Consider the following 20,966-nt stretch of genomic DNA (forward strand, 5'->3'; position numbering starts at 1 on the left):
AGGTTGCGCGCGCGCTCCCCGCCCCGGGGCGGAGCCTCGCGGCCTTCCCGCGCTGCAGCCCCGGCCCGGCTCCGGGGGAGCCCGGCCTGTCCGCGCCGGCTGCCTCCGCGCCGGGCCTCGCCATGGCCCTCAGCAGCGAGTGCTTCGGTGCCCTCCTCGGGAGGACCGTTAAAATCACGCTGACGTGCGGCGCCTTCCAGGGGGTGCTGCAGCGCGTCAACCCCGATCGGAGCCTCCTGCTGTGCACAGGTCGGGGCCGGGCTCGCGCCCGCACGCAGCCCCGAGCGGGTGGCGGGGAAGTCTGCAGACGTTGGGGCCACCCCGCGCTGACCCAGAACGGTGGGGTTTGGGGCAGAGCCGACCCGCACTCACCCCAACGCGCACACCCCTCTTGTGAGGTGGCTTTATGGGGGAAGACAAGAGCGTACTGGCATCTTATTTGGCTGCAAAGAAAACAACGTGCCAGTCCGGTTCCAAAGTGGCCGAACTTTCCCAGTCTACAAATAACGGCGCTAGAGCCACCTTGAAACCCTCTGGAGCCGGCACGCGCGGCCTCCCGCGCTGCTCCCGCCGCGGCGAGCGCGGTGCGCGCGGCCGCCTGCGCCCTGCCCTGGGGGGGAGCACCGTGCGCGCGCGCTCTGCTCAGGACATCCGCGGAGCACAAGAACGGTCGCTGTTGAAATAATGTACTCTGTGCGCCCCCCCGCCCCTTCGAGCTAATCAGTGTTAAAATCTTGTTCTGCTTTGCGAATGGTAGGCTCTACCATTCTGAGCTTGGTCCACTGTTGGTCCACTGTCCAAGATGGATTATCTTTTTTCGTTTCAGTGAAAAACTTGGAAACTGGCAGAAGTACCCCTGGAGCAAAGATGTTTTTTGGACATGAAATAGTCAATGGTGAAGCATTTCTTACTGCATATTAAGGGGGCGGGGGGGTGGGAATAGACACTCTTAGCAGCACTTTTCAAACTAGTTGTGGATGCCGATGAATTCTTCAGATGCACAACTGCCCCCCCCCAAATCTCTAGGAATCAGAACATTTTATGTATTATAGAACTGCTCTGAACCCCAAATGTCTTCTAAAAAATAACTAATTCCGTGCTTGCGTGAAGGTCCTATGACTGTACTGTGTTAAAACTTGGTAGTTAAATAATGAATGAAATCCTGTAAGACTAGTTGGAGTAAGCACGGATCCTGTGAAGGACTTAAAGGCAGGTTATGTTTAATGTATATATTTTTATTTGTGGAAAACTCTCAGTAAAGGACTGCTAGGAAGTTAAATCCCTGAAAACAATTACTTTTTTTTTTTCATTCAGTTGCAGAGATAAGCATCTGGGTTAACTGTCAAGAAGTTGCTTGTTGGTGCTAGAATATAAATTATGTGTTTAAATTACAGTGGAATTGCTGGATGAACCAGGTTCAGGGAAGGGAACTGCAACACTCTCAAAGTATGTTGAAATTTTACTTATTTCCTTCATGATAGAAGAAAGGGTGGGAATGTACTTGCTCTACCAGCCAGCACCTGTGCTTCATCTCTTATCAGTGTTCTGACTTAGCTATGCCAAGATTGTGTTTCTGTGCGCAGAAGTAGCAAGAATGTGATGAGTGGAAGGCCTCCACTCTTCAAAAGCTTCTCTCAAGCTATTGCTTATTATTCCTTATCTCTCCTTCCCTGCCCCATTAATTTCCTAGGTAGAATAATTTGCTTTGTTTTTGTGTTGTTGCCTTTGTTTTTTTTTTGTCAGCTTGTGGTTTCAAGGAGGGGTTTCCCACGAGCATTTTTTTTTTTGTTTCTTTGTGGCTGAACAGTTAATGGACAAATGCACAAAGCAGTTAGGTTTATGCAGAAGCTTCCAAATGTACATAAATGGCTTTGGGAAGCTGGTAAAAGTACTCTACTTTGAACTCCTGCAAACCCCTGCTGTTGGATGGCTTTGCTTTGAGTCTTTTCATAAGACCCTATTTCAATAGTTAAGCAGGAATGAAGCAGCGTCTGCTGAAGATTCTTTAAAATACAGTTAGATGGCACATGTCATTGTTAAAAACAGCAACCTTCTTCCTGGCTGCTGTCTTGTCTCCTTACTCCATAAGTATGTGTAATTCAGTACGCTTACTGTAGTAGCAGATTTATTTCTGTATAATTTATTAAACAGAAGTCTTCAGATATAACATTCTTCAACTTTATCTAAGGGCTGGAAAGTTCTTTGTTTTACCCTATTGACACAGGACAGACATAACTGGATTAGCATAATAATAGTATGTGTTTTTAAATCAGCATAAAGGAATTTATATTAATAGGGCTTCCTTTCCTGTGAAGTATGCATGAGTCAATGTTCTGTTGTAAGAATGAAGCATCTTATGTGGCATGTCTCCCTGAGGTAGTGTTTGTTACTAGCTCTGTTTAAGCTTTTCTTCGTTGTCATATGCTACTGTTTCTGTACTTATTAAATATCTTCCATAAAAAAATGATGTAACTGTTTAATGTATTTATGAACATGTTTTAAATTAACCTGTCTAATCATAATATTTAAATAGACTTAATATTTTTTGATTCAGTGTGAAGATTTAAAAATAAGTATGTGATGTCTGGACTCAAGCCATATATTCCGTTCTTTATGTTGTTTGTACTTTGGCCCTTTCTTCTCTTGCAAACTTTATTGCTGATAATTGCAGCATACATCTCTTCAAGTTCTACTCTTACATTCTGCTTTTTTTATCTGAAATATTCAGTTGGCAAAACAAACTCTTATTGTTGGATAGCTTCAAAGATTCCCCCTTAAGAGACATGTACATTGGACTGGGAAGTTCATTCACATGGGGCAGTTCATTGTCTAGCAGCAGGTAGATGGTGCTGGATGAAACAGGTATCTTTATTGGAATATTCCTGCTGGCAAAATGATGTGTAATGTGTGGCTTTCCATGCTGTGTATAGTCTCCTTCCTTCTGCAGGTGTGCATCAGCCCTTGAAGGGAACACAGAAGAAGACATGAGCAGATGGGCATGTTGTGACCCATGGAGTTCTCCATGCATTTCCCTAGAGAGCCAGCTGAGAGCCTGGAATAGTTTAAAAAACTGTCTTTCAGGTAATGCAGTTACTCGTCACACAATGTGGTTTGTCAGGCAGCTTTCCCAGAGGCAGCTGTCCCTGTGCCCTCCCAGGGCCTGCCCGTGCCCGGCACGCTGTGTTCTCAGAGCACAACAGTCACAGGCTGCTCCAGAGCTCACGGAGCTGCTCACCAGCTGCCTGTCCTCTGCAGATATGTCCACAATGTTAGAAGGAAACCTGTCTGCTCCCCAGAATGTTTATCCTGTAGCTCTCATCAACTATATGACCAGCTGAGCAGTGGAACTTATCTATTGAAGAAGTCAAAGTACTTCAGTCGGTGGTGTTCTGGGGTGATTTAGTCTTGTGTTTGTTGTTTGCCTGCTAGGCAGTGTGTGAGATAATCCAAAGCTTGGTTAGACTATTGCTCTTTGCTTCCTGTGCTATGAAGGTGCTTGCACTGATTTGGTTGTCTGGTTCCTGCTCTATGTACTTAAATAGCTTCAGATCCAAAGTCTGGTTGGATCCCTTGGTGTTTACATGGAGCTGTGACAAGAATGCAAGGCATATGTAGGCTAAAGGGAAGGTCAGCAGCCCTTATGTAGGAAGTAGGGGAGAAAATGGGCAAGAATTGATGTGATTTGGAAAAGACATATATAATTGTTCTCAATTGTTCTCTTTTAAATTCTAAAACAGTGTAAAATTAAAAGGTTGTTGCTTCTTTTGTTTTTATGGAGTATATGATTAACAATGGCATCTCTCCTGAAAGAAAAGGAGAATTCCTAATTCTCCTTTAGAGATCTCCTAATAGAGATTCCTTCTCTAGCTGTTAACTAGACGTTGTTAAGCAGGTGTTCAAAAATATTAAAATAGCCTGCCTTAAATTCTGTTCCCGTTTTGATCACTTAGCTGCCAGTGTTTTGCAGTGTCCTTGTCTTTTATTTCTGCCTTTGCTATCTTGGACATGTGTGGGAATTGTGACTTATTCAGATTTATTTTTGTCATTACCTTATGGTTTTCTTTAAGACTGGAAAAAAAGGTATTGTAATTCTTAAGCAGTCTGTTTCTCTGAAAAAATCAGAATTTGGGCTCATTCTCAGTGCTCGCTGACACACATAAAGCAGGCAGTTCAGTAATCAGTGTGTTCAGGAAGTAGAGAGGGAATAACTGAATAGCTACAGCAGAAAAATAGTGATGAACTGTAAAATATGTACCTTGTGCAGAGTTTATCCATGTAGGGGAAGTTCCTAAAGGTGTGGGATTTTTTCTTCCTTGTAGGGAGGGAAGGGGAAGAGCATGTGGACTACACAGTTGTTGATTGCTTTCAGCAGAAGTTTGGCTCAGCAGTAAGTATAAAATGTTCTGTGAAGCATGTTGACTTCTAACCCTCTTCCGTTTGTCAGAAGATTTGTTAGAAGGTTCAAGATTGTGAGAGCTGCTTGTCTTGTCTTGGAAAAATGAAAACACTTTTGCAGAGTGCAGTGAAACTTGCATCAGTTTGTGATGGTGGCTCTTTTGGAAATCAGTATCAACTCTGAACTGGGAGGAACGGTTTGTATTACTGGTTAGTGAATTATTTATTTACTGAAGAAAACATCAGAGTTCAATGTTTAGAGAGGGAGCCAACTGCACTGTTTTTGCAGGTGTTTTCAACTCCAGAAATGCATGTAGGTTAGCTTTGCTCTTAAATCATGATAGTAGTATCAGCGAACATGGGGAAGACTGTTTTGGAACTCAGAACTGATGGTAGATTTATTATTAGACCTAATAGTATTATTTGGTTGTGAATTAAACCATTGATCCTTTGTGCCCTCTGTGCCACTTGGTTTTGCAGTAACACCTATAAGTCTCTAGCATTGTTTTTGTCTCTATTTAGGTGCTGCATCTAAAACAGCAGTCCGTTGTCAGTGTAGTAGCAGAAGGTGTTCATCTGTGCCGTCATGGAAGACTTGCGTGGCTTCAGGTAAGGGGCCACGTGGCCCTTTTTCCAAGATGTAGCGCTAAAGAGGTGTAATTGGAAAATATTTGGGGTGTAGCTTGCATTTAAGATTTACTGGCAAAACTATTTTGATGAGAGATGTGATTTTTCTTCATGACAAATAGGGTATTTCATAAATGGCATATTATAGAAAGAATGATACTAGTTTAGGGCATCCAATTCAACTCATTCATACATTTTTAGTTCATTTAACATATGCATAAAGAAATACAACTTTGCCTTCTGTATGTACACAGTTAGGTGCTTTGTTAGTATAGGTGATTTTAAAACTGCAAAACTGTCATGGTATTAGTATAACTAAAGGAGTAAAAATCATTTTAAGATGCAATATCTTGACAGTGAATTACCACTATCTGAAAATGATAGAGAGAATGAAGGACAGTGTAAATTATTGGTTAGAAATGATCTATTTTTAAATAGATCAAAAAGCAAGCGTGTTTAATATTGAGCAAACACTAATTCAAATTTGAAACTCTATACATAAATAATTGTCTGTTAAATTCTTGTTATGCCTAAATTCTTTATTAATAAAACAACTTTAGTTACTCTATTACAAATTAGAATTTTATATCCTGTCCCACATGCTAGGATAGAAAATGTTCTATAATTCTTCTGTAGTAGTTTTTGATAATGATAGGAATGTCAGGGCCATTCCTATCAATTTTCTTGAACGGGTTTTTTTAAAATAAATTCTTACATCTATCATAGGGACATTTGATTAAAGTATTGTGGATAAGATTGATATCTCAATGTCCTGTTCATACTTTAGAAGCCAGATGTGATTTTTCTTTATTATTATTAATAATAATTTTGAAAAGCGAGATTTTTTAATGGGTTACTAAGGAAACTGAAGTGCACTCCTCAATATAAGTGTATACATGTGTGATTATGCTAGCACTCTTACTTTCAAATCCTTATTTTTCCCTCCCTCCCTCATGTTTTCTGCAACTGAATTTATTTTAGATAGCAACAAAGAGCCAGATTTTCCTGTTTGATATTTTCCTTCTGGGACCTCAGGCTTTCAAAAACGGATTACAAATGGTGCTAGAAGATAGAAACATTTTGAAGGTAAAGGTAGAGAGTGCGTGGGCGGAGGTTGCCTATGTGTGTTACGATCCGGCTGCACCAAGAAAGTTGCATTTGGACCCAGTCTGACAGCTTTTTTGCTTCAGGTCATACACGACTGTCGCTGGATCTCAGACTGCCTCTCTCACCAGTATGGAGTCCTTCTCTCCAATGTCTTTGATACACAGGTACTCTCCAGGTATTGTGATTAGGAACACAAGTTTCAGCAGGAATCTGCAGCCTTGTACAGGACATCATCTCAAAAAAGATTTACCAGTGCTAGAATGTGACCGTTATCGAACACTGTATATGTAGCATTTGTATTCTAACTAAAAAATAATTGTTAGGCAAGGCTCACAGTGTTAATTAGAAATTGTCCTTTGTAGACTAGAGAACATTAAATGTAGTTATTCATAGAAGGAGGTGTTTCATCTTAGTCGAAGTGGAAAATAACTGGATGTTTTCAAGTCCTCATGTTAGAAGTTTATTATTACCTAATATTATCAAGAAGCTTAGTATTTTTAAAAATATGATAATAAGTCTTGGTCAGACTTGGTACAACCTGAGGCTATTGTGACTTGCACATGAGCCAAGTAGACGTGTGCTTTCTGTCCCTTGTAACCCTTTCTGTCACTTTCGCAAGTGTAGAAACAGGGTTTTCAGCACTGGTGAGTATCTGTTCATTCATGCAGTGGTGGAAGTGAAAAATGACAGGTAACCATGAAAATTTTTGCTTCTGCTGGTGCTGGCCCTGGTAGCTGTCTTACTCAAGAAGATGCATGATTAGTAGGAGCTTAGAGGCTTGCCAGGGAGAGAAAAATAACCTGATGGCTATGACCTTTCAGAGTAGGCGTGGGTGTATTATGCTTAGTCACATGTGACTTGTTCTTGTCAGTACTCTGACTTTTAATACTATAGACACGACTGTAGTCATAGCATGAAAGACTCTTCAGAGTTTAGTCTGGCATCAGCTTTTTGCAGCAAGGGTTTCTTTGTCCTTCCCCTATCCTAGACTGGCCTTCTGCCCATAAAAATTACTATACTGTTATTCCATAACAGGTGGTTATCACTGTTAAGTCTCTAGTGTTTGCAGGAAATTTGAAAGTTCCTACCAGTTCTGCCAACTGTATTGACTAGTTAGAGGGAAGAGCACCAGGATGTGTAACTGATGCAGCAGAAATAACAGTGAAAACTATCTATACTATGGCCTGAGCTGCACACAGCTGCAGTAGTTGCTCTCTTTTAGTATGAACTGGCATGCACCCTTTGCTTTCACTGATTAATTCTCGAGTTAGATGCAATTGCTCTGATTCCTGATTAACCTGAATATTCCTGAATAATTGGCCTGGATCAGCAGTAATCCTACTGCTAATATACCTTAACTGCTGGAACAATTGGGTTGAGTGCACTACAGTATATCTGATATTGAGGAATCAACCTGTCTCATCTGCTCTGTACAGCTAGGGTCAATAACTGGGGAACACCAGTGAGCAAACTCATAGCTCCTTTTTGTGAAAGTACTTCTGTTGCAATTTGCTAGAACTTCTTGGAGACAGCTTTTCAGGCTTGTTAAAATTGGAGCAGGCCGTGTGCACTTACACAAGCATCTGCACAAGTGAGACTTGGTGAGTTTAAAAAGAGTGATTTGTTTACTACCACACAAAATGATAGGTATTTTTCTAGAGATATATGCTGAAAGCATAAAAGGAAACTTGCCCAAAACTTAGCTTGAGGCTGTCCATAAGACAGATTAATGCAAGGTTTATCACAAAATGAACAAGCAAATGCCTAATTTACTCTTCTGTGTGTATTAACAGTATATTTTACTTTTTACTTCTTTTCCCCACTATCAAATCTCCACATTCTCTCTTGTGGCTTAACGGATGTGCTCGCAGGTTGCTGACGTCCTGCAGTTTTCAATGGCAACGGGTGGCTTTCTTCCACACTGCATCTGCACCTTACAGGAGTGTTTGATGCAGCACTTAGCCATATCTTCCAGATCAGCTGCCCTCATGAAGGGCAGGGAGCAGATGGCTTGGGTGAGTCATTCAGTGAGGCCCTTTCTGAAGATTCAACTGATTTGTGCTTTGCCCCCTTCAGATATGTTTTTACAGACATGCAGGTATGTAAGAATTTGGTGCTACTCGGTGGTCAAATTGTTGTAGTTGAGGATGTTTTGTTACACAAACAGGGAGACAGAAGCTTTAGCTGGCATGAGTTCTTAAGCTAGTATTTCCTAATAGTTCACTGGACATGGAGTTAAGAGCCACAAAGCTGTTATAACAGAGGACATGTCCAACTAGGGTAAAAAGCATTCTGGGTATCTCCGGTATATATGAGTGATACTGAAACCTGGTGCTAGCAAAACAAGTTGGCTAAAACAACCCTGAATCAAGTAGGGAAAGGGGAGAATTCTGTGGGGTTTTTTTGTTTTTGTTTTGTGGTGTGTGTGTTGTAGTTTTGGCGTGCGTGTGGCTGTTTTTTTTTTTTTTTTTAATTTTTATTTTTATTTGGCATGTCACTGCTTTCTATTGTCCTTGTTTTTGTCACTTTCGTATGGGTAGAAGCAAGGGAAAACTTGAAGGACCAAAGGCTCCCAAGATCTGGGGAATGTAAATTTGCATGTAACAATGTTATATTAAACATGATAAAGTAAACAGCATATACATATGCTAAGCATGGCATCTTTTGCTGATATTTTAATCACTTTTCTCTGTTGATGGGGAAGAGTATTTCCAAAGAAGCTGTGGGGACAAATATGTGATCTAGACATGATGAAACCCCACCATATAGGCAAGACTTCTTTACCTAGTTAAAAAATCCTTCCTTTGATTGGTGTTTTTATTTCCTTCATACTGGTCTTTCCTGTAACTTCCAAATAAATTTGAGTATTTTGCACTGTCTATGGTGTATTTTATCTGACTTGAAAATCTTTCTTGATAGCCCATGTTAAATGTTATTTGATAGTGGTACAGCGTCTTCGGGGCAGTTGTTCTTACAATGATAGTTGCACAAGCGAAATCTATAAAATAGGTGCTGCTGCACTTTATGTAGGCTTCTGAATCCTAGTAGTGTCCCAAGCTTTCAATTTAGAGAATCCTGTATAACAAATCCAAGACAAATAGCACATTTGTCTTCCATAGTTCACTTTCTCAAACTATTCTACTGGTTTGCAGGCTAAAAACAGAAAATGGCTAGTTCTGTATGTAGTAAGTATTCCAGTATAAGCCACTTCTTATTGATAGTTTTGCCCACAGTATCATGGTCATGCTCCTTAACTGGGACTTATTTGCATGTTTTGCTGGTTGCAGTTGTGTGGGCTGAACATACTGCTGTCCTCAGCTGCTTCCTCTGCTTCTGTGGGGGATTTTGTCTTCCTACATCTTCCAGTTCAGCATTTCTAAGGAATCCAACTAAGAGATCCAGACAAAATGAGATGCGTGAGAATCTGCGATTAAATATTGGAATAATAAACAACAAAAAGAAGCAATCTACCTTCCCAGCCTTCCTTTCCTAACAACCACAGACTTATACATACATGGCTTTAGAAGCTGCAAACTTCAGTAGCACTGAAAATAAAGACCAGCATCTGTAAATACTCTGAGGGGGAAAAGTATGGTGAAAAGTTTGTTGTTTTTTAATCAGAATGCTTACTTAATTGTTTTAATTTGTATTGGGATGCACAGGAGAATCCTGATATATGGTTCCTGAGGCCCTGTCCACCTTCTCTGCTTAAAACACTTGCTCTCAAGGCCATGTACCTTCTGCAACTTCGCTCATCTCTGATGGATAAGTTGATGTCTGACCTAACAGCCGTGGTGGATGATTACATTAATGCTTTTCGGGACAAGTCAGGAGATTGCCTTGGAAGCACAAAGGTAGGCATGTTCGCTTGTTTCTCGGTGCAGTGATATGACCTCATACTCTGGATGAAGTCTGGAGAACCCATCTATAGGAGCTTCCTCCTTTGTAACTGTCCCCGTTTCATGCCACGTACTCCTGAGGCTGTGTGCAGCAGCAGAGGCCATAGTGTGTATATCTGCATAACTGCAGTCCAGCTTGCTCTTGTGCTCACAAACCTACCCCAGGCTAATTCTGTGGTTGTGAAGCGGCAGCTTTTGAGGCATGTACCTTCTGTTGGCCCTGATTTGAGAACCTCTGGGAACAGCAGGGGCTGTGTGAGAGGCTATGGAGAGGGGCAGGCAACTGTAAATTGTTAATATCTGAAGCTGATGGAAATTTGCTTTTGAGCTCCTAGGCCCCAAAATACTTTTTTAAATCTTGTGATTTTTAGTGATGTTGTATGTTAACTGTTTCTGAGAAATACATTGTCTTTTGCTGAGCACCTCTAGAGCACTCTAAAGCACCTCTAGAGTGATTACATCTTCCTAATTTGTTTTCTCATGAGTTACCTCAAAAAACAAACAAAAAACTCTTGGTTACATAGAACCAATAGTCGTATCTCACAAATACATATCCAGATGTTTTGGAGTAGCTGTTGTGTGGTAAATGCTGTTGTCCATTTTTGAGGGATGGTATTTTTAGTAAAGGAACTTGACTTCCTGCCCTGAGGGAAATAACAGTTTCATGCTAACCAGGACAGGCAGTGGTTGGTCTTTTTCTGTCTCCTGTTCAGTGAAGAAATTTAGCAGGGTGTTGTAATAACTTAAGTGTCGCTAGCATTAAAATCGCATGGAAGGTGGATGATCAGACATGTTCATTCACTATGATGAGAATGAAGAAATTTTGCTTGGATTATGTCACTGCTTCATGTTTATGCAATTGCAAATATACTGAAATGTTTTAGACTTGTTCACTTCTGTTTTAAAGAAAAGCTATTTCTCTGCCTCAGTTTGACCAAGTATTAAAGCACAGAGTGAAACCTGTGGGAATTGCTCACTGGCAGTAAATCACAGCATTGAGGATTTAAGAGGAGATTAATTTAGATAACCACAAGAGGTCATTGCTGCTTCACAGATGGAAGGGAAAACCTTTTCAGTTAAAAGGAGAGCTGCCAAGAAAGAAGATTGGCAATTCAGATGTCAGGCTCATTTTCCCCCCACAGACTATGAATAACAATGTAAAATGTATGCAAAAGTAGAGGACACAAAGGAAGAGGGCAGTGTTAAAGTAGAATACAAGTAATTCTGCCTTGCAGTAAACCATTTGTTTGTAAAAGACTTTTTTAAAGTGATCTGAGGTTAATAGTTGCTGAAGCCAATCCTTGTGCAAATCTACTTACTCTGTAAGATTAGCCAGGGAATTAATCTGACCCTGAATGTTTCCAAAGTGACTGACCTCTGCCACTCCAGGTAAGGAGAAGCCTCTTCGGGGCTTCCACTTTGTTTTTGGATTGTATTCTCTGCTCAGAACAGCAGGTTTCAGCCCTTCATCAAGGGGAAGCTCAGTTCTGTGGAGGTGTTGTGGGCTCTGCTGCTGGCTTGCAGAGCTGCCTGAGCTCTTGATACCCCATTCGAACAATAAGCAGCATGAGGCTTCCCAGGCCTGCCCTGGCGCTGCCTCCTGTGGCCCTTGCTGATGTTACTGAGTGACATCGTGTTGCACAGCGATGCGCGCTCTTCCTTTTCCCTTTCTTCCAACTTTGGAGGAAATTATGGAAGCTTATGGCACTCCTGTGTAAACCATTCTTGTAAGACAAGTACACAGATAGTTTCTCTCATGTGATTCCATGAAAATGAAGTGCAGAAGCTAGGTGAAATACACATGCGTACTCCTTCTCACCTTCGAGTATCACATGTTGAACCTCAGCTGCTGGGCCAGGGGCTACAACATTGATCTTCAACTTAGACTAGCACAGGACCATCCTCCTCTTCTTTGTTGGGTCGCTGCCCTATCCAAAGTTCATCATGTGAACGGCTATTGTATGCAGCGATCGCATCAAGATATACTTGGTGAAAATGATGCTTTGGCTGGCCTGCTATGGTGGAAACAGTGTCATCTTTCATTGCACAGTGCTGAGCAATGACTGTTAATGACCAATAATGTGGAACGACTTACCTACTCCTTTGGAGTTGCCTGCTTCCTTCTGTCTAATTGTGGGTTTCTGCCTCCAGGAGCAGATCTGCCCAGTCCTAATGCTACTCATATTTTCAGAAATAGGAGCAAGGAAAAGTGAATGTGCACAGTTGTGGAAGAAGAGCCAAGTGTGCTCAGTTGCCCTTATGGACTTCATAGGCACCAGCATCCAATAAGAGCTGCAGAAAGACAGGTGTGAAGAAGGATGACGAATGTAACTGTCACCAGCCTCCCTCGGGTTCTGTCTGCCCAGGCTCGGCAGTTTGTCTTCCAATGCAAATAGCACTTTTGGCTCAATGCAGAGCCCCTGCTGGGGTTCAAAGTATTGCAGTGGCCTTGGGTCGTACTCTGGAGCCCCGGTTTCAGACTTCTACCTAGTTTTATGTACCTATATTTTTGTCTTTTTTCCCCTGGGGAAGGAAAAAAAGCGTGAGTATTGATGGGGCAAGGGATTTTTTTTTTCTTATTTCAACAAAGCTTGCACTTTTCTTTCCCTTTAAGGCAAGCTTTTATAAATAATTTGAGGGATGTAAAATCCTGAGCTATCAGAGGCTGTAGTAAGATGGTAGAAATGAAGATGGATTAACAGTTTTCACAGCAATAAACTCGGGGCAGCAATCCAGTGTTTTGTGCAAATGGTATGTTAGAGCATATTTGAACTGCATATACTAAACTTCCGATTTTTGTAAATTATGTATGACACCTTCCTTTGCAAGTGTAGCACCTGGTGGTAATACCTGCAAGTTACCTAACCAGCTCCTTGAAAATGCAGCTGCATTTGAATGTGTACAACTTGGATTCAAAGTGAAAGTGGCTTGGGAACTTTTCAGTGTAAAGGAGCAAATCTTCTCTTAGAAATGCAGTATTTTCTGGTTAAAGTGATGACAAGCAGATCTGTGGTACCATAGGGGAGCTTCTCATCAGCAGCACCCTGTGCAGCAGAGTGACCTACCTGGCTGCAGCAGACAAGCTGCACTGCAGTCTGGGGTACCAGCTTCATGCTCATAGCGTGCGATGGCATACATTCTTTTTTATGGCTAAATGATTGCATGCCTGAGACCGATTATTCAAATTGGCAAGTGATTTGGTGCAGCGCATAATGCCTATTGATCGATATGAAGGAACATAAATGCAACTAAACTTTAGGTGGTTTAGGACACTGCTTACCTCTCACTATAGGATATACTATGGCAATTAGGAAGCTAAATGTAAATTCTCCTGGTTAAACAGGACTGAAAGCAAGATATTTTCAAGTAAGTTCTTCCTTGTGTGTAGTTTTCCCCCTTCCTGCTCCGGTAATCCTCTGATAAGCACTTAAAGAAGCTTCAGGGTAAGATATAGGAAGCTATAAGCTGGTAAGTCAGATGTGTGAATGGGTATAGTGGTAGAAACACTAAAAACAGAATTAGTGAAAAATACAGACATGATGTCCTGAGGAAGTTATCATGGCTTTCATAAAGTTTATTCATGGTGAACATAAGAAAAAAATATGAGAGTTTTGTACTATTTTCCTGTGCCCACTTTATATTCCAGCCATCAGCTGGCCCTTCAGGTTGGCTGACATTTTCTATTTCTATTGTTTGAAAAAACGTGAGGGTTTTTTGTTTGTTTGTTTGTTTTGTTTTAATGATACTTAATACACTCTTCCCATATTTGCACTCCTGCAAATCTCCTTTTGCCCTTTCTGGTATTCTTTGCTGGTAAGCAATGCTTACTCTGTTGTGAAGATATTGCCTAGAACTTGTATCCATTCTACCTGTTCAGGGTTTAATTAACATTTGCCTGGCTGTTTTGCTATTTTTTTATTATTATTTATAAGCTATTCCCCTTACTATAGCTGAATGCAACTGTTCCTACAGTTCCTAGAAAGGCAGTGAGCAATGTGGTCCTTTCTACAAAGCAAATTCTTGAATATAATATTTTGAACAGTCCCCCACGCTGCTCAGGTGCATTTCACCTTTCATGGAGCAGCTGTGCCATGGATTTAGCTAGATAACTGACTTTTCCCACATAAGGGATTTTTTAGCCATGGCATAGAAGTAATGTGGCTTAAGAGAAAAATCAGAAGAGCTTTGTCTTTGCAGTTGCTCCTACAAGGAAATATGAACTGCTTATCCCTCTTGTAGGGTGATGCTGCAACAAATTCATAGTGCAAAAGGTCTCTTGGGAGAAACCTAAACCGTATATGCAAAGCATTACTTAACTCTTAAAGATCTTAATTATGAAGAGGCAAACAAGAAATGTAAGTTAGCTTTCACTTTGGGTTGCCTTTAAGATGACGTGTGTGTGTTGTGGGGGGACCTTTTCCTCTTCGAGAGCGCATGAATAAGCAGCGTTCCACAGATCAAGTGGAGAATTGCAGGCAGGTCTTTATTTTGTTCCACATGTTAATTGCAGAGGGAATTTTTATCTGCTACCAATAAATGCAGAATATGTGTAAGTCTTATTTTGATTTCTCTTCTTTCTCCTTATTAGCCCACTTGCATGGAGCTGCCAGAGGAGCTGCTTCAGCTGACAGACTTACAGAGGCTACGGAGGAAGAAAGCAATGGAAGACTACAAGATAAACAAGAATGGTCTTTTGATCAGACCAGCCATGAAATTAGAAGAGAAAAAAGATGCACAGAAGGATGGAAGCCACAAAGATGATAGGGACTACTTTCTCACAGAGAGAGAGCCATCTCAAACTACATCCTTCTATGATCTGGATCGATTTTGTCAAGGAAAACATGAAAATGAAAATCACAATGGTAAATTTGAGAACCTTGACTCAACATCAGATTTGTAAAAAAAAAAAAAAAAAAAAAAAAAAAATCTGATGAAGGTGACATGCTGAGTGCAGATTGTGTGTCTTACAGCACCCAAGTGAATGAAAAGGTCTATACAGCCCATGCAGAAGCCTCAGACCAAAGCTCCTGTTCATACAAGGACATATAAACCTATTGTTGAGGAGGAATAATTTTAGTGTCTGTAATTCTAAACCAATTCTTGCTGTGTCTGGCTTTTCAAGATTTGTTTCAGGTTTAGAGTCTACACTTTCTTTCTGTCTAGCTGTGTTGCCAAGGCTTGGAGAGCACTGCCTCGTAGCAGAAGCAATTACTGAAGGCGTCTTCCCAATTCCACTAAAAAATAGTGAAGATGCCTCAGCATTTAGCTCAGTTTCTCCTGTCTTCTGCTGTCAGGTGCCTGCACCAGTTCATCCAAGCAAATTAGAGGGTTTTTTGGTATTAAAATGAGGACTTGATTTTTTTCTGCTACTGTTATCAGACCAGCATCTGAAGTGTATTGGTTCTTTTGTTGTCACCTGTTGCAGGTATGTAAAGCTCTTGCCTGATCCAAGTATGTTGGCAGAGTTTACAGGAGGCCTGTTCCTTGAGATTAAAAATGAAACTTATTTGGGGGATTTACTTGGAAAAAATAAAAATATCTGGTCAGCCCCTGGGGGCTTGGTTCATACACAGATACATCTCTTTGCATAGCTCTCCAAGGGTCTTGCTATGTGAGACCAGAAAGATGGTGCAGTAGGGAAGAACAATGCCTGCAAAAAGAAGTGTCATTCTAATTAAGAACCACTCTGCCATGTTGGAGTTAGCTTAGGCTATAGTGAAAAAGTTTTCTGCTCAAAAGTGCTGCTTCCATGATTGTTTCCAGGACTGCTGTATGAACCTAACGTAGATAAAGCTGTAACACTGATGTGGTATGGACATACGCTTGCCTGCTGTCTTTTCCAACTCAGAGTACTGTATTACTACAACAGCAAAATAAGGCAGACCCGCTCTGAGTCTGGGAACACTTTTAATGTGTTACTGTATCTTGACTTAGAACAACAGTACTGAAGATTTTTGGTGTTTGAAATTCTGAATCTATATACATATATTTAAATATGTTTAAAAGTGGGGTGTGTGGGAGTTAAAGTACTTCAAAAAGAGTGGAGAGCACTTAGTGTAAGGAAGGCTCTCAGGGTTGTGATTAAGTGATCTGTGAGCACCAGTGAAGCAGAGAGCAGGTAATGGTCACATGGCCTGTTAGCTGATTGCAGAACCACTTGGGCACCAGGCTGCAGATGTGAAGATAAGCCAGGCTGCAAGGGGAAGATGAAGTCTGTGTGTCTGAGCATGGGCTTCTTATTTAACTTCATGTAACATTTAACCTTATTTAACTGCGGATTGCTGTGCTCCTGCTATGTCTGTATATTTTGTCTCTTTAGTATTGCTAGGGTAAGAGCAACTTTTTTTTTCCTAAGTACTAAACTAGCACTATTTAAGTAGATCTTTATTTGAAACTAGAGGTAAAACTTGTGCGCTCCTGGGAGTGGTACCAAAAATTCTCGAAGTTGTTGTCTGTGCACAGTGTAGTGTGTTTTTTTTTTATTTTTTTATTTTTTAACCTCTGTTGTGTTTTGTAATTAAACGGTAGAGTTTCTTTGTCTCTGTTTATAAAAATAAAGTAAGGTTGAAATATAAGTTCACCTTGAGCGTTTTCCCTCTGTTTCATGGCGCCCCTCGGAGATGCGGAGGGGCCTGGCCTTTTTCCTGCTGCTGCTGCGCGGGGCGCTCCCTACGCTGCGCGGCTGCGGCCGCCGCGGGGGCAGAGCCAGGGCCACGCACGGCCCAAAGCGCCGCCGCGGCGCCACCTCGGCCTGCTCCGCAGCGGCCTCCGCCCTGCGCCGCGGAGAGGGTCTCCTCGCGCCTCCCGCCGCCCTTCCGGCGGGCCAAGGGCGGCCGCGCGTCACTTCCCCCACGCACGCGCCCGCCCTGGCACCACCCCCCCCCTCCCCCGCGGCACCACCCTCTCCCCACCAACCCTCGCGAGAGTTGCCGCCTCCCTCACGCGAGACTTGCTGTCTCACCCGGCCGCTTCGCCCGAGTCCCTTCGGCAATTTCCGTCACGGCCAGGCTCTACCAATCGGCCGCGGGAGCGCATCGATGGGCGCGGGGGCCGCGCGGGCTGCGGGCAGCCATGGCCCCCGCGGCGCGGGCTGCGGGGCCGGGCGGCGGCAGCGGCGGCACGAGCGGCGCGGCGGCGGCCAGGTGCGGTACCGGGGCGGCGGGAGGGCGCGCGGGGCTCGATTGTTCAGGCCTGGGCATGGCGCCTCTCCTCCCCCCCGCCATGGCTCCCCGTGTCCCTGCTCCTCTCCTCTCAGTGAGCGAAAGTGGCCGCCGCCGCCGTCCCAGCGCCCGCAGCCGCCGCCTCCTCCTCAGCAGGAGCGCGGGCGCCATCTTGGCGAGGCAGGAGCCGAGAGGGCCCCGCCGCAGGACACGGGCAGCGGCAGCGCCGCCAGCGCCGCGCCGCAGGCCGGGCGGAGCGAGCGGGGCGCTGAGCCCCGCGACACCCCCAGCCCCCAGCCCCCCGCCGCCGCCGCCGCGCCCGCCCGCGCCGCCACCCAGGTGAGCCCCGCGGCGAGCGGGCCGCGCAGCCCGGCACGGGCCGCGGAGGCGGCGGCGGGGAGCGGAGCGGCCCGGACAGGCCAGGCCGCGGCTTCGCCCCCCCGCCGTGCGGCCGCCGCAGCAGCCGGGCCTCTTCTTAAAGGCGCAGGTCCCCAGCCCCCCCCGCCCCCCGCGGGTGCCCGGTACCGGCGCCCCCCCCCCCCGCTCCCCCCGCCTCCTCCCCGGCGGAGCGGAGCGCGCGGGGGGAGGGGGCGCCGCTGCGGGGCGCGGGGGCGGGGGTGGCCGCGGGGCCCCCGCGCTGTCACATGGCAGCGCGGCCCGCCCCGGGCCCGGGGGAGCCTGGCGCGGCGGGGGGGCCCCGCGGCCGGGCGCGCCGCGCGGCGCCGCTGCCGGGCGGCAGGTGCCGAGGGGAACTTCGGCCCGGCCCGGCCCGGCCCGGCGCCCTCGCGGCGGCGCCGCTGCCCCCGCCGGGGCCGCCCCGGGCTGCGGGGACGGAGCGTGGCGCGCGCCGCGGGGGAGCCGCGCTGGCGCCCGGGGCCCGGTCACTGCGAACGGCACCCGCCAGCTGCCTTGCTCGTTAATGATTATTTAACGCGGTGCTTTTATTATTATTTTTATTTGCTTGTGTTTTTTTTTTTTTAACCCCGGTGCTGTTGCTCTGTGGTAAATCTGCGTCTTAGCAGTGTTGCTGCACACGTTAATAATCCACCTTTTCAGTTTGTGTTGTTCTGTCAGGTAGCGACCAATTTCTTCAGGTTGTTTTTACCCTTGTGTCTACACGATGGTGCAAGTGAAGTCTTTTTCTCCCACAGTGAAACCCCCTACGTGTTGTATTGGGCTTGTGCTCTTCCTTTAGCGTACAGATAATCGGGTCTGTGGGGTTTACGCAGCACACCTAATGTGCCTGTTCATCACCAAAACTCAACTTGATGTTACTTGACTGTGATACGTGGTCATTCCCTTAATGCGCGTGCATATGAGTGTGTTGTCATAGCCTGGGATTGATAAAAGTACAGAGCAGATAGGGAAAAGCGTAAGAAATAGGGCTATAACTTAAATCCTTCTCCAGTTTCTAACAATGATTCCTTTAATTCTGGACCCAGCCCATCTCTTGCATGTGTATCATAAGGTTGCTTAAAATACTGCCTTGCATTTCATGACTATTTAAATTAGCCAGCTTGGTTCCATGTGGGTATAAATGCAATAAATAAGCTGTAAATCCCGCAGCAAGAGCAAACTGCCTGACAAGCTGAGTTCTGTGTGGTGGAGGTGGCGAGAGCCAGACTGGGCCTCGTGGGCCCCCCTCGCGCATGGTTCCCTTTTTGCGCGTAGGGGGAAGGAAAGGCCGAGCCAGCAGCTCCTCGGCGCCGCTTGCGCTGGGTGCGGGCAGGGAGAGGAGGAGGAGCGAGGGCCCTGGCCGTGTCTCGGGGCAACCGCTGCTGCCTCTGGGTGACTCCTGACGTGGGGACGTGGGGACGCGGCCGCTCCCGGCCCAGCGCTCGGCCTCGTCATTTCCCCTCCTGTCTGTAGGGGTTTAAACAGGCAGCTCAGCTGCGGCTTCCCAGCTTCTGTGTGTGGTGGCTTCATACCCACCTTTTAAGGTATTCCGTGATTCACTTGCCTACCTACTGCTAATAAAATTTATGTAGAGCTCTGTAGCTTTTTTTTTTCTTCTTTGTGTGTGTGTGTATATACATATATATATATATATATATATATATATATATATGAAATACACATAAAATACACTGAGTCCCATCCGCAACTGCTGCTTCTGCAGTTAGCCCAAAGCTGGTGTCTACTGGCTCTACATCTCTGTATTTGCAAGCCATTAAAAGGTGGAAGTGAGATCAATGAAATGCTGTCTCATTCCTTGGAAAACTATGAAACACTACCACAAAAGTAAGATAGCAAAGCAAAGAGCTCCATATCAGCTAGTATCTATTTTTAACTGAATTTCCTCAGGATTTCAGTTGTATTTTTCACTGTAAATTAAAATTATTTCTGTTTTTTCTTGTTTGTTTGTTTCAAATTGGAAAAATGGAAGTTTGTTCTTCAGTTTTATATACATGTGTTTTATTCATCAACTGGAATTTAATGGAACCAAGGGCTTTAAGTTCATATGAAATATATTTTTTACTTTTTTAACTTTTTAAACTTCTTTTACTTTTTGAACTTTTTTTAATAATAATGATCTCTTATATATCAAATTTTTGCTTAATAGATTTCCTACCATATAAATGTTTTTTAAAAAATGATATGACCATTGCCCTCGTATTTAAGACCCAGCATGTAGTGCACTGCAGAAAAGGGTTGTCAGTTTAACTAATGCTTATCAAGACGAGATACAAGGCAGGTGCAAGATGGAAGATGAGTATATAATTCTCCAAGTGAAACGCCAATTAAAACTCTTTGGTGCCATGACATTTTTGTGTTAGATATTTTGCCCATAAAAAAAAGGGGCCTCCCCCCCCCCAAAAAAAAAATTAACTAATGCTACTGCTGGATGTATGTTTTCTAAGATTTCTATATATTTACTGTGTGTATGTTTCTGTGTCAAGGTTATCCTGGAAGTGTTACTACTACTGAGGCTAATTCTTGCATTGTTATTTTGATAGAGAGTTGTATGGCTCAGTTTTTGATTTCTTCAAGAAAGAAAAGTATCTTGAGTGTTCTTATTATCTTGGAAAATCTCTTGATAAGTTGGTATCAAAAATACAATGCATGAAAAGTCCAATGGAAAAATAAAAAAAAACACAAGTCTGCTAAAATCCTGAGGGAACTTAATCCTGTAGCAGGTTATGTTCTCACTCATTACTTCAGTTCTTAATTCTGCTGTATGCGTAAGGGCTTTCAGTGATGGAAACACACATGAGAGAGGCATATTTTCCTGATGTACACTTCATTTCAACTTTTTGCCCACTTAAGTGTTCCATCGGGGTTCTTAGAAAAATTAAAATGAAAAGAGCTGAGAAATTGTGCTTTTAAAAGTTTTTTTTTTTTTTTCTCTGAAATGCTTGGTCAGGTAACTGTGGTCTCCTGCTAGCTGATAACACTGAGTATGTGAGTGCGTGTGCTGCTAGCGCATGGTGAGAGAAACCATCTGAACTAGTTTGCCTGTTAATTTGTCTACGAACAGGTAGTGTGGATTAGCCAGTACCTTGGGCCCTACAGCTCCCTGGTGGCTTGTTTTTTCCTGTGTGCCCTGGGTTAGGATGTTGTTATTTATTCTAGTGGCTGTTGTCATCCTTGGGTTCAAAGAGGGGAAAAAGTAGGCCTTGCCTGAGGTAAAGCCACTGAGCAAAGGGGTGTGGGGCAGCTCAAAAAAATGGATTCTTGGAGGAAAAGTCCTGTTTGAAGCAGCCTTGCAAAGTGCACGGCTGGGCAGGAGCCCTGAGTTGGGGGGCTGCTGCTTATGGGGCTGCCCTTTTAGGTTGAT

At 43.9% G+C, this 20,966-nt stretch overlaps 1 protein-coding gene across 1 annotated transcript; it reads left to right on the forward strand.

The window, feature by feature from the left end:
- Positions 1 to 107: 107 nt before the first annotated feature.
- On the forward strand, positions 108 to 14,928 carry EXD1 (exonuclease 3'-5' domain containing 1). Its single transcript, XM_088520419.1, has 11 exons — positions 108 to 249; positions 827 to 895; positions 1,395 to 1,446; positions 2,948 to 3,081; positions 4,320 to 4,387; positions 4,918 to 5,004; positions 6,004 to 6,108; positions 6,213 to 6,293; positions 8,001 to 8,144; positions 9,792 to 9,983; positions 14,617 to 14,928. Exons 1-11 carry the CDS (start codon positions 123 to 125, stop codon positions 14,926 to 14,928), a joined length of 1,371 nt encoding a protein of 456 aa, XP_088376545.1. The 5' UTR covers positions 108 to 122.
- The last annotated feature ends 6,038 nt before the right edge of the window (positions 14,929 to 20,966 follow it).

The sequence above is a fragment of the Tinamus guttatus genome, unplaced genomic scaffold (genome assembly GCF_059628265.1).
Source record: "Tinamus guttatus ecotype Peru unplaced genomic scaffold, ASM5962826v1 Tinamus_guttatus_pri_ptg000089l, whole genome shotgun sequence".
Lineage (NCBI taxonomy): Eukaryota > Metazoa > Chordata > Aves > Tinamiformes > Tinamidae > Tinamus > Tinamus guttatus.

What these genes read in the sequence shown, in the direction of transcription:
- EXD1 (XM_088520419.1), top strand. Translation starts at nt 123, where the DNA reads ATGGCCCTCAGCAGCGAGTGCTTCGGTGCCCTCCTCGGGAGGACCGTT. An exon ending in AGCAGAAGTTTGGCTCAGCA is followed by an intron (nt 4,388 to 4,917) that starts GTAAGTATAAAA and finishes GTCTCTATTTAG; the next exon opens with GTGCTGCATCTAAAACAGCA. An exon ending in AAGATAGAAACATTTTGAAG is followed by an intron (nt 6,109 to 6,212) that starts GTAAAGGTAGAG and finishes TTTTTGCTTCAG; the next exon opens with GTCATACACGACTGTCGCTG.